This window comes from Salvia splendens, chromosome 15 (genome assembly GCF_004379255.2).
Source record: "Salvia splendens isolate huo1 chromosome 15, SspV2, whole genome shotgun sequence".
In the NCBI taxonomy this organism is placed as follows: domain Eukaryota; kingdom Viridiplantae; phylum Streptophyta; class Magnoliopsida; order Lamiales; family Lamiaceae; genus Salvia; species Salvia splendens.
Window position 1 is genome coordinate 33,453,912 of NC_056046.1, and position 11,841 is coordinate 33,465,752.

Here is an 11,841-nt window from a genome sequence, read left to right on the forward strand (position 1 = left end):
CTTTTTGCTGCCTGGCTTCTTCTTAAATGGGCTTTCCCCTTCCTTTTCCTCTTCTCTCGGTACTTGTCCTCATCTCTGTCTTCATCTTCTTCCGGTTTCTTCTCTGCTTGTGTTGAAGGCTTGTCCTGGGCAGTAGGGTGTGTCTCCACGCGGGTATGGATATTGTCATCTCTTGGCTCTTCGTGACCTACTGACTCAGATGCGAGGTCCAGACCCTCAGCCATCTTATCAGTCCCCTCTCTCTGGTCACTCGGCGTTGGTGAGACCACTTCGGCGGCCGTCGAGGCATCCTCCAAGTCAGTAGCTGATAAGGATTCCTCCCCAGGTTTTGTAGTAGTGGTCCTCTCCTCTTCACTTAAAACCTCCACTGGATCTGCTGTTGTGTTTGCCTTCGCCTTGCTGGATGTCCACTTCCCTAGGCATCTTTGCGACACTCTCATCGGCTTCGGCCGTTCTGCCTTTGGATCGCTCTTCAACACTAACTTCATTTTTACTGCTTCCGGTTTCGACACTGGAGGTGCCACTGGTGCTGGTACCTCTGTTACTGTCTCCTCATTCTCAATGCGTGCTTCACTCTCCCCTGCATCTGGCTGGGGTGTTACTGACATTGTCTCTTCTTCTCTGGTCTGCCTCTCTTCCACTTCGTCTACTGGCTGGTGGGCTTGGCCTTCTGGTTTGTTTCCTGTACCGGATACTTCACCTTCTCCGACTGTCCTCGATGCAAGGCCTAAATCCTCAACCAACCTGAAAGTGTCATCTTTCTTCCTATTCACCTCATCTAAAATCTTCTGAAATTCATCATCAGTCATGATGCCTTGTTTCTTGCCTGTTTCATTCAGATCTATTTCTTCTCTTGCCATTTCTTGGGCAATGGGCTCCGCTACCGGCGTCCTCTCTGGTTCATCTCCTCCCACCCGGCTCAGCTGCTCCTTGCTCCCTTTTCCTTCACCTCCCCCTAATTCAGAGTCATAATAGGCGGAGATGGGATCAACATCCATCGGGTCGCTTTGTTGGTGAGTCGGGGAGGCTTTCGAGGGTTCTGATGGTGCGACCGTCGCGAAAGAATCCCTTTCTGCGGGGGTTGTTGAGGAAGTCGGAATGGAAGATGGTGGTTGTACCGTGGGTTGCATACTCATTTCTGATGTAGGTACTACCAGGGTTGTTCCGGTCATGCCCCATTTGCCTTCGATTCGGCTAAAACCTGCCAACTCAGCCGCCCAATCTCTAGTCGGGTCCTGCTGTCTGAGGAACTCTGTCATAACGTCCAAAGAAACCATAGCCGGAGTCTGAGGAACCGGTTCTTGTGGTTGTGGGTTTGGCGGCCGCTCTTCCATCAGCGGTTGCAATTCTGGGGTTTCATCCCGTCGGGTTGAAAAGGGTTTCTCCGCGGGCTATTTTCTTGCCATTTTTTTCTTCCCCATCGCTTGAATCGTTGATTTTTGGTGGTAATGTTGGTGTCGATTTCTGGTGGAGAACGATGGTAATTTTGGAAGAGAGGAGGGAGGTAAGGGTTTGCGAAATGAAAGGGAAATGGACGGTTGGGTTATTAGTGGAATAGAGAGGTTGAGGGTTTGTAATCGGCTACAGACGGTTTCCAGGTCACGCTGCTTCACGTGAGAGACGGTTGAGAGCTCTGCCTCTTGATTGGACATCGCCTGTCCTTTCTCTGCACACGCGTTCTCCCAGTCGCTGTCCTCCCTGCAAAGCTGCAACAAACACCTAAATTCAAATTACACTCCATCCCTTTCAAATCTTCCTTTTTAACATTTTCCCCCCATATTTTCCCAGAATGTTAACAAAGTAAAGAGGACACTTAAATACAATTGAGAATTTCACCAACTTGGTGTTTTCGTGATTAGTACGTACTCCAATTAATATTTAAGGTCCGAAAATATTTTTTTTGGATTTTAATTTTTTTAAAGCATGCGAAAGAAAAATTAATTAATTAATTAACTACCACGTATTTACAATATTTATAATTTCTTTAGATAATTTGGGATTCTACTTGGCCAGCATATGCAAGCGTTGTTAAAAGAAAACTGGCCCAGTGGAACTCCAAATTCCTATCCTACTAGTCAGTATGCAATCTTAGTATGTGGTTGTAGTGAAATCTCATCCACTACACCCACATCACTGTTATCCCTAAATACCTTCAGCCTATGTCCATTTACGATAAAAGGTTTAGAGTTAGGAATACTCCCTGAAATCTCCACTGCTCCATTGGAACGGAGTGCGGTTATGACATAGGGTCATGTCCACTTTGATTTGAGCTAACCAGACATTAGCTTCAATCTTGACTGGAAGAGTAGTACTTTCTGGCCAACATGAAGGTCTTTGGTCTTTAGGTTTCTGTCGTGCCACAATTTAGTTCTCTCTTTATACCACATGGCGGAATCAAATGACTCCAATCTAAGTTCCTCTAACTCCTGTAGCTGCAGCTTCCTTTCCTCCTCACAGGCTTTAGCATCCATATTAACTTGTTGTACTGCCCAGTATGCTCGATGTTCCATCCCTACTAGTAAGTAGCACATCTTCCCAAAAATGATTATGTATGGGGACATCCCTATGGGGGTTTTGTAGGCTGTCTGATACGCCCACAGAGCATCCTCTAACCTTACACTTCAGTCCTTCCTAGAAGGGTTGACGTTTTTTCCAGTATGTTATTTATTTCTCGATTAGAGATTTCCGCTTGACCGTTCGCTTGTGGGTGGTAGGGGCTAGATAATCTGTGGTGCACACCGTACTTCTTCATCAATGCTTCGATAGTGCGGTTATAGAAATGGGTTCCCTGATCGGATATGATGGCCCTTGGTACTCCAAACTGACTGAAAATATTACTCTTGAGGAATTTGGCTACCTTTTTCGCTTCGCACGTGCTCGTGGCCTTGGCTTCTACCCATTTAGAGACGTAGTTAACTGCAACTAAAATATACAAGTTTCCATAAGATGAGGGAAAAGGCCCCATGAAATCCATCCCCCATATGTCAAACAGCTCGCAGACAATAACCGGTACTTGTGGTATTTCATCTCGTGCAGATATCCCACCGGTTAGTTGACAACGCTCGCAACTTCTACAGAATTCATAGGCATCTTTGTTGAGGGTTGGCCAATAAAATCCGCTATTCAGAATCTTTCTTGTCGTTTTCTTGGGACCGAAATGCCCTCCACATGCCAAGGAGTGGCAATGTGTCTATACGTCCCTCTACTCTCAGTCAGGAATGCATCTTCTTATCACTTGATCTGCTCCTACCTTCCAAAGGTATGGGTCATCCCATAAAGTAGTATTTTGCTTCACTCTTGATCTTCATTCTTTGAGCTTTGGTGATGGTTGGTATTTCTGGAAGCTCCCCTGAAACTAGGTAATTGGCTAGGTCCGCAAACCATGGCTCATGCACTTCCTTTTCTTTCTCTTTTAGTGTGACATCCTGGCCAGTAAGCTTCATTACTTCTTCCCAATTAATTTTCCTAACGGCAAAAATCACTTTGCACAAGTGCTCCTCTGGAAACCGGTCGTGTACCTCTTCGCTGCTCCCATCTTGCACTATTCTGCTCAAATGTTTCACTACTTTGTTCTCGACCCCTTTCTTATCTTCCACCTCCCAATCAAATTCTTGTAATAGGAGTACCCATCGAATCAAACGGGGTTTAGATTCTTTCTTGGCAATCAGGTACTTAATGGCCGCATGGTCAGTATAGACGATGACCTTGGATCCCAACAAGTACTGCCGAAACTTCTCGAATGAATATACCACGGCCAACATCTCTTTTTCAGTGGTGTCATAATTCCTTTGGGTCTGATTCAATGTTTTAGACGCATAGAAAATCACATACCTTTTCCCTTCGATTTTCTGACCCAGAACAGCTCCCACCGCGTAATCGCTGGCGTCACACATCACTTCGAAAGGGTGATCCCAGTCAGGTGCCCGGATAATTGGTGCAGATATCAGCTTTTCTTTGAGAAGGTTGAAAACAGTCTTGCACTGTTCATCAAAATTGAACTCCACCTCATTTTGAAGAAGTCTGGTAAGGGGTTGGGCGATCTTGGCGAAGTCCTTAATAAATCGTCGATAAAATCCTGCATGCCCCAGAAAACCCCTTATTTCCTTCTGTTCAGTAGGGAATGGCAGCTTGGATATGACGTTCACTTTGGCTTGATCTACCTGGATACCTCTCTCCGACACCACGTGTCCTAGGACGATCCCCTCTGTGACAATGAAATGGCACTTTTTGAAATTTAAGACCAGACTTTTTGCTTGACACCTCTCCAGAATTACGTCCAAGTGATGAAGGCAAGAGTCGAAAGAGTCTCCGTAGACTGTAAAGTCATCCATGAATATTTCTATGCACTCCTTGATCAGATCGGAAAATATGCTCATCATGCATCGTTGAAATGTACCTGGAGCATTGCAAAGACCGAATGGCATGTGTCTGTACGCGTAGGTTCCAAATGGGCAGGTGAAGGTGGTTTTATCCTGGTCCTCAGGGTCCACTTAGATTTGAAAATACTCGTTGTACCAATCTAAAAAACAAAAGTACTTCTTCCTAGCCAGTCGCTCCAACATCTGATCGATGAATGGTAGGGGGAAGTAGTCCTTCCTGGTTGCGGCGTTCAGTTTGCGGTAATCTATGCACATACGCCAACCAGTGACTAACCTTGTTGGTATCAGTTCATTCCTTTCATTTTGAACCACTTGAATCCCGGACTTCTTAGGGACCATGTGAATGGGGCTGACCCACTCGCTATCGGGCACCGAATAAATAATTCCTAACGACAGCAACTTCAAGATTTCCTTCAATATCTCCTCCCGCATGTTAGGGTTCACTTTCCTCTGCGAGTCTCGATGTGCTTTTGCTCCTTCTTCTTGCCTAATGTGGTGCATGCAGACATCGGGGCTTATTCCCACCAAATTTGTAAGGCTCCATCCAATTGCTCTTTTGTTCTTGTCCAGCACATTCAGTAGCCTCGTCTCTTGCTCCTTCGTAAGGCTGCTGCTGATGATCACCAGGTAGGAGTTCTCCTCTCCGAGAAAGGCATACTTCAGATTTGCTGGCAGTTTCTTCAGCTCGACTTGTGGGGAAAGTGAGTTTTCGGGTAGAGGGTTTTTTTCAGTATCTCCCTCTTTCTCTACTTTACCATCCGAGAATTCCCTTGTACTGGTTGGTAGTTGTGCCCCTGCGGCTCCAATAAACTCTGATTTCTGACAAAACTCCTTAATTGCTCATTCTATCTCTTCATCAGTCAATCCTTGGCCACTGATCAGATCGCACTAAGCAGCCGCTTCTACATCAGCTTGTCCATAAACATCTAATGCTTGGAGTTTTTCCTGCAATAATTCGGTCTCAAGAAAATCTTGGACTAGGGGGTTAATGTCAACATAGCACAAATTTTCAGAATCGATAGGTTTCTTCATGGCCTCATTGATATCAAAAGTAAATTTCTCTCCATGAAAATCAATGTAAATTGTCCCCTCAGCCATGTGCACGATTGTCTTAGCTGTTCTTAAAAACGGTCTCCCTAACAATATACCGCTAGACTCCCTAGCCTCAGACTCACTCATTTTGATCACATAGAAGTTAGCAGGATAAGTAAAATCATGTACTCTCACCAACACATTTTCTAACACACCCTCAGGATTTATGCATGATCTATCAGCCAGTTGGATTAACACCCTAGTGTTCGACAACTTTACTCCCTTCAACCGGTTATAGATTGACAATGGCATAACATTTATAGATGCTCCCAGGTCACACATTGCATGCTCGACTTTCACATCTCCTATAGTTATAGGTAGAGTGAACATACCTGGGTCGGCTCTTTTGATGGTAGCTTTTCTTGCACGATTGTTGACGCTATCCCTTCCACCATGATCTTTCCATCCTCCTGGGCTTTCCTGGCTATGCATTCCTTGATAAATTCCCGAGCGGGGGTAGCTTCATGGCTTGGAGGAATGGTATGGTGACATCCAGCTTCCCAAAAATCGACATGTAAGCAACAGGGTTCTCCTTCTTCCTCTTGGTCACGAAACGGTAAGGGATTGGTTTCTTTCCTTTCTCCTCGTCCACCGGCCCTTCAACAGCATCTCCGGAGTCTTTCTTGGGCACGTCCTGGGTTGGAGTCTCCTTCATGGGTTTTGCTTCCTTAGGCCGGTCTTCCCTGGGTTGTACGCCCTTGGTTTCACCTTTTCCCAATGGTTCCTCACTCAAGAAAAACGGATCCTGCATTTGAGGCATAGGTATGTTGAGCTCTCCTTCCGAGACGATGTCTCTCAGTATCTCCGTCCCACTAGGCTCTCCACTGGGCTTCCTCGGTTGGGGTCCCTCATAGGCAGTACCGGACCGCAATGTGACCTTACTCACGTTTGCCTTTTCGGGTACATGGACAGTAGACGGGAGTTTTCCCGAGTTTGCTTTCAATTCACCCATTGAACTCGCCAGTTGGGCTAATTGTCTATTCATCGTATCCATGTTCGCCTTATGCTCCTTCTGGGCATTTTGCATCCCCTGCACGACTTCATTACGGGATTGCAATTCACCTTTGATAGTTTGCTGCGAAGCGAGCATTTCTCCCATCATGTCCTCCATAGATCTCCTTGACCTGTTGGGATACTGGAACTGATTCGGTCCTTGGTGCTGGCTATACTGGGTGTTTTGGTTATGCTGGTAATTCTGGAAGTTTTGCTGGTTCTGGTTAGATGGGTATTGGTTATACTGGGCAAGAGAGTTGTACTTGTCTTGGTGATATTGATTCTGGTTTTGGCTCGGGAACTGGTTTTGGTTCTGCTGGTGTTGGGGACCTTGATTGGGCTGATTCTGGTAATTTTGGAAGTTTCTCTGGTGGGGAGGTACATAAACAGGGTTCGAGTTTTGGTTCGGTGGGTTCTGGTTCTGTGGGTTTTGGTTGTGGGGTTGTGGGTTTCTTCCTGACCAGTTGAATTGGTGGTCGGAATTTTCTGGACCACGGCTGGGATTTTGATTCGGGTGAGGGTTGTATTGGTTCTAACCTTGACCTTGATTTTGATTTTGATTTGGTTTCCATTCCCCCATCGAAAGTTCAGATGGTCCCTCCATGGTGCGTCTCGCTGTCTCCCCGGGATCCAATTCCCATTAGAATTATAGTACCCCGCATCATTGACTTGCTCCACATTCACGAAGTCATTAGCCTGATCATAGTGTGGTCCTTGATTTCCCTGCTCTGCACCCTTGTAGCTTCCAGTTGGGGAAGGTGGCGGTGTGTTCTTCTCGATCGCGCTCAGGAACCTCTTTTTCAGCTCTTCCATCTTCAAGTCCATCTTCTGCTCTATCTTCTGCTCCTGGTCAGTAGACGAAGCACTAGCAATCCTTTCTCTGCTGTAACCATCCCTTGAATTGTCGTACTCCTTCTTTGCGCTCAGAAGCTTCCCTAGGACCTTTTTCGCTTCACTGACCCTTAGTTATGTGAAGCTTCCTCCTGACGATGAGTTTGCCAGATCCTTTGTTGCCTTGTTCATTCCTTCTTAGAATACGTGATGTGTCTCTATATCTTCCATGCGATGGTTTGGACACGCATCCAAGAGGCTCATATACTTCACCCAATAATCACTCAAGGGTTCATCGTACCCCTGCTTCACACTGGTTATCTCTCTCTTCAGCGCACTCGTCTTCGATGAAGGGAAGAATTCGCCTAAGAAGGCTGACTTGAAGTCAGCCCAACTCTCAATGGAGCTAGGGGACAGACGCATAAACCAGGTGTTGGCCTCCCCTTTTAGGACGAACGGAAAAGCTTTCAATCGGTAGTCATCCTCGGTCGCCCCTGTTGGCCTTCTCTGTGCCCTACAAATCTTACAGAACTCATGAAGGAATTCGTAGGGGCCTTCATAGCTCTTCCCACAGTACGTGGGTAGGATCGCGATAACATGGGGCTTCACATCACAGGCCGTCTGTCCTGGGGTCACAACTATAGCTTGCGGCGGTTCTCCTTCGGTATGCGCGTTCAGCGTTCCGATATCTGGATCATCGTCTATTTGGGCAGCATCCTCCTTGGGTTTCCTTCCAACTGTAGCACCTCTTATGGTATTTCTCCTTCTATTGTGTCTCGCTCTTCGTCACTACTCGTGCCTAGATCAGACAGGGCTGTCGACAGGTCAGAACGAGTGGTTACGAGTATAGTCCCTCGTTGGAGTATCTTCGGTCTCCAATGGTCAGGAGCCGAACTGCTTCTCATAAACTGGAATAAAAAGAAAGAGAAAAAATTATGCACACTATATACACCAAAGTATCACACACAATAACAGCTAATAACGCCATTCATCCCCGGCAACGGCGCCATTTGAAATAGCAGGTTTGTGCAGGTATCGCGATAAGGAAGGATGTATCCTACTGATCAGGATAAAACCCCAGCTAAGCCTGAACCTGGTATCAATAATTTCCTCAACCCACTTCTACTGGCTAGTATAGTAGAGGTAAGGGTCGAATCCCACAGAGATGATGCGTTTCAGTAATTGTGGTGATATTCTGGAAGGGTTTGGTTTGCTACCACGCGTGGGCTGAGTATCTACCTAGACAAGAATTAAAGGGGGTACTCTACTGACTAGTGGCGTGAATGGGATCGGCATGTAGCTGTGTACGTGAATGTGGGGAACAAGATGTTTCTGAGACATGTGGAAAGTAGAATGGTTACTATAAAAAGCTAAACAGAAAATTAGGGAATATTTGGCAGGTAGGTTGTTGCACTGTCAGATCTGGAGGGTACCACAGAAAAAAGTAAAGGACAAAGCAAAAAGTAACCTAAAAGCTAAGTGGTCCCAAAAACTAGGAAGTGGACGTTATCTTCTTCAACTAATATGCACAACAATCAAATAGAACCAGACTCCATGATCACAGCTTCAAATTCACGAACTCACAAATTAGATCCACCGATTAAAATGCTTAAACACAAAGATTAACGCATGAAATTAAGAGATATGCATATTGGACGACATGCAAGGTGACAGAAATCACTTAAACTCGGATTTTGTACTCAAACACTTCAGAAAACTAAATCCAACCAACAATGAAACCAACGAATTTAGATCTAGAAACTCTAGGTGAAATCATGATTCAAACACTTAGAAAATTACTGCAAAGACTAGATCTACGCTACCTAGGCAGAATGAACAAAATTAACCGAGCAGATGGATAAAATAAAACAACTTCATATCATAGAATGTTTGGATCTCGAGCAAAATACAACCAAAACGATACAAGTACTGAATATTCCACAGATCCAACGGAAACAAACGAGAAACGATTAACTACGAAAGCAAATAAGATTGTTTTTGCCACTCCGGGCGATAAACTGTTCTGACTACGAAATCACTAGCTGGAATGGCGGAGACTGATGAACCGGCGGACTTCAGGAACTCAGGTGACCATAGCTGTGGCGAGGAACGAGAATACTTGTACGATGCTGAAGGAACGGTAACTCCCGAGAGAACTCTAACTAAGTATGTAAGGTGATCCTCCATTCTTCTCTCCAAGTGGCTTCCTTTTATAGGGAGGCCTACCCTTGATTTTTAGGTCAGACTCTCTTCGCGAAATGACTCATTTGCCCTTGTTTGTGGTTGATCCTTCACAGCCATCCTTCTTCTCCATCTCGAGCCTTTTTGGCATGCATCCTGGTCAGTATTGCACCCTTCTGGCGCTCTTTTCACCTGAGTTATCTGAACTTTTTCCTACTGACTGGAACGCTTTTCCTGCACACTTTAGCACTGTTTTGCAGACATAATCCTATTATGCACGTTATACTAACCAGTAACCAAGGTCTAGAATACGACTTATCAGTTTTCAAGAAAATTCACCTTCGGGTTTTTTTTTTCAAAACAAAAACTTAAACTAAAAACTTAAAGCAAAAACCTAAACTCATGGTCCACCACTTCATCCCCCCAAACATATTTACAACAAAGTGTAAAATAAGTTTGTAGAGTCGGTAGGGACGTGAGTAAACTATGAAAGTAGTAAAGATACCTTGAAAATTTTCACGTAGAGGTCTGACGGGCGAAATTTTGAAAATTGTGAAAAATCGCGGCTAGAGAGCGGTGAAAGGCCAGCGGCCGCTGCATAGACACAACGGTCATTGGGCAGGGGTCAGAACCGTTCCAGTGATTCTCCAGCGGAACGCTGCGATATCGCCAGCGGTCGCTGGGCTGAGTCCAGAGACTCGGAATGACTTTCCAGCGGGCCGCTGCGGAAGCGTCAGCGGTCGCTGGGAGTTATCCAGAACCTGTGAAAAAATTTCAATAACAAGAAGAACAAACTAAACCAAAATTACTTAAAATTAAAGCAAAAAATATGATGCAAATGGTTGGGTTGCCTCCCAACAAGCGCTTGTTTTCCGTCTTTAGCTTGGTGTTCTTTGAAGTTCATAAGTTATCCCCCATCGTGAGGATTCCTTTGGGATGCCTTTATACCAACACTCTTAGTCTCTGCCACCGCAAATGAGACCAGCTTGTTGAGAACTTTCTTCCACCATTTGAATTTTCCATTTTCAGTCTTGATGACGTAGACCTCAGAGTCTATGGGATATAGAGGCTTCTTTTTCTTCGAGGTCCGTTCATGCAAGGGAGTATGCAAAGATTTGGGCTTTTCCTTTTTAGTTTCTTGAAAGTTAGGAGTGGGATAAACTTTGAAAATAGAAGGGTTAGAAGGATCTTCCCCTTTCATTGGGTCGAATGGTTTAGATGCATCACACATCATAACCATCCTATAGTCCTCTTCCTTCTTTGCTCTCCTCGCCTCTTCATCCTTTAGCATTGCACTGTCGATGTAGTAAGTAGACTTTCCTCCATGGTCACTTATTGTGATTTCTCCTCTACCTACATCAATAAGGGCTTTGCATGTGGCTAGAAAATTTCTTCCCAAGATTAGAGGTACTTGCTTATCAACTTTCATATCCAAAACAAAGAAATCGGCAGGGAATATAAAATCATTAACCTTTACCAGTACATCCTCAATTACCCCCACCGCCTTTGTTGTTGTATTGTTAGCCATTTCTTAAGCAAACATCTGTGGATTTGAGTGGCCCAATGTTGAGCTTCTCGTAGTATTCCAATGGCATTATGTTGATGCTAGCTCCAAGATCACAAAGAACCTTGTCTACTTTACCATTCCCAATCGAACATCGAACGATGAATTGGTCTGGATCTCTCTGCTTGACAGACCTTTGCTTTTGGATGATCTCACTACAGTGAAGAGGAAGCTTTAGATCAGATTTCTGGGGACTTTGCTTCTTCAGAACCGCCTCTCTCAGGAGCTTGGCGTACCTAGGTATTTCCTGCAATGCTTCAACGAGAGGGAGGTTAATATGACATTTACAGAACATATTAAAAAACTGTCAAAATTGATCTTCAAGCTTGAGTTTCTTTTTGGGTTGGAAGGGCAGGATGATTCCATTTTATCGCACAAGCTGATCAGACGCTGGCTCAATCGCAGCGGCCCGCTGAGTTTGATCCAGTGGTCCGCTGCGTTGCGCATACTCCTCAGGTTTTGTGCCCGAAGTACTAGCTTTGGTCAGTGACTTCTTTGCATCCCGATCCTTGTTGACGTCGACAACTTTGGCAGCAGCTTTAGCTTTATCTTCCTCTACCTTCTCTTGGACTTGATCCATTTGTAACTTAATGAAGGACAAAGTGGAAACTACCGTGTTTAACCCAATTTCGAGCTTGTTAATTCTTTATTCTACAACTCCAATCTTTCCCTCATTGTTCTTCCTATCTTCAAGCATTATCTCCAAGATGTTTTGGATGCCGGCCTCATATTTATCTTCCTTAGTAAGAGGCTCCACTCCTTTCCCTTTGCTTAGATCGAATCCTGCATGAGATTGGACAA

At 45.0% G+C, this 11,841-nt stretch overlaps 1 protein-coding gene across 1 annotated transcript; it reads right to left on the reverse strand.

The window, feature by feature from the left end:
- Window positions 1-10,996: 10,996 nt before the first annotated feature.
- LOC121767065 lies at window positions 10,997-11,620 on the reverse strand. Its single transcript, XM_042163268.1, has 2 exons — window positions 11,417-11,620; window positions 10,997-11,287 (listed from the first exon to the last, which is right to left on the reverse strand). Exons 1-2 carry the CDS (start codon window positions 11,618-11,620, stop codon window positions 10,997-10,999), a joined length of 495 nt encoding a protein of 164 aa, XP_042019202.1.
- Window positions 11,621-11,841: the final 221 nt, after the last annotated feature.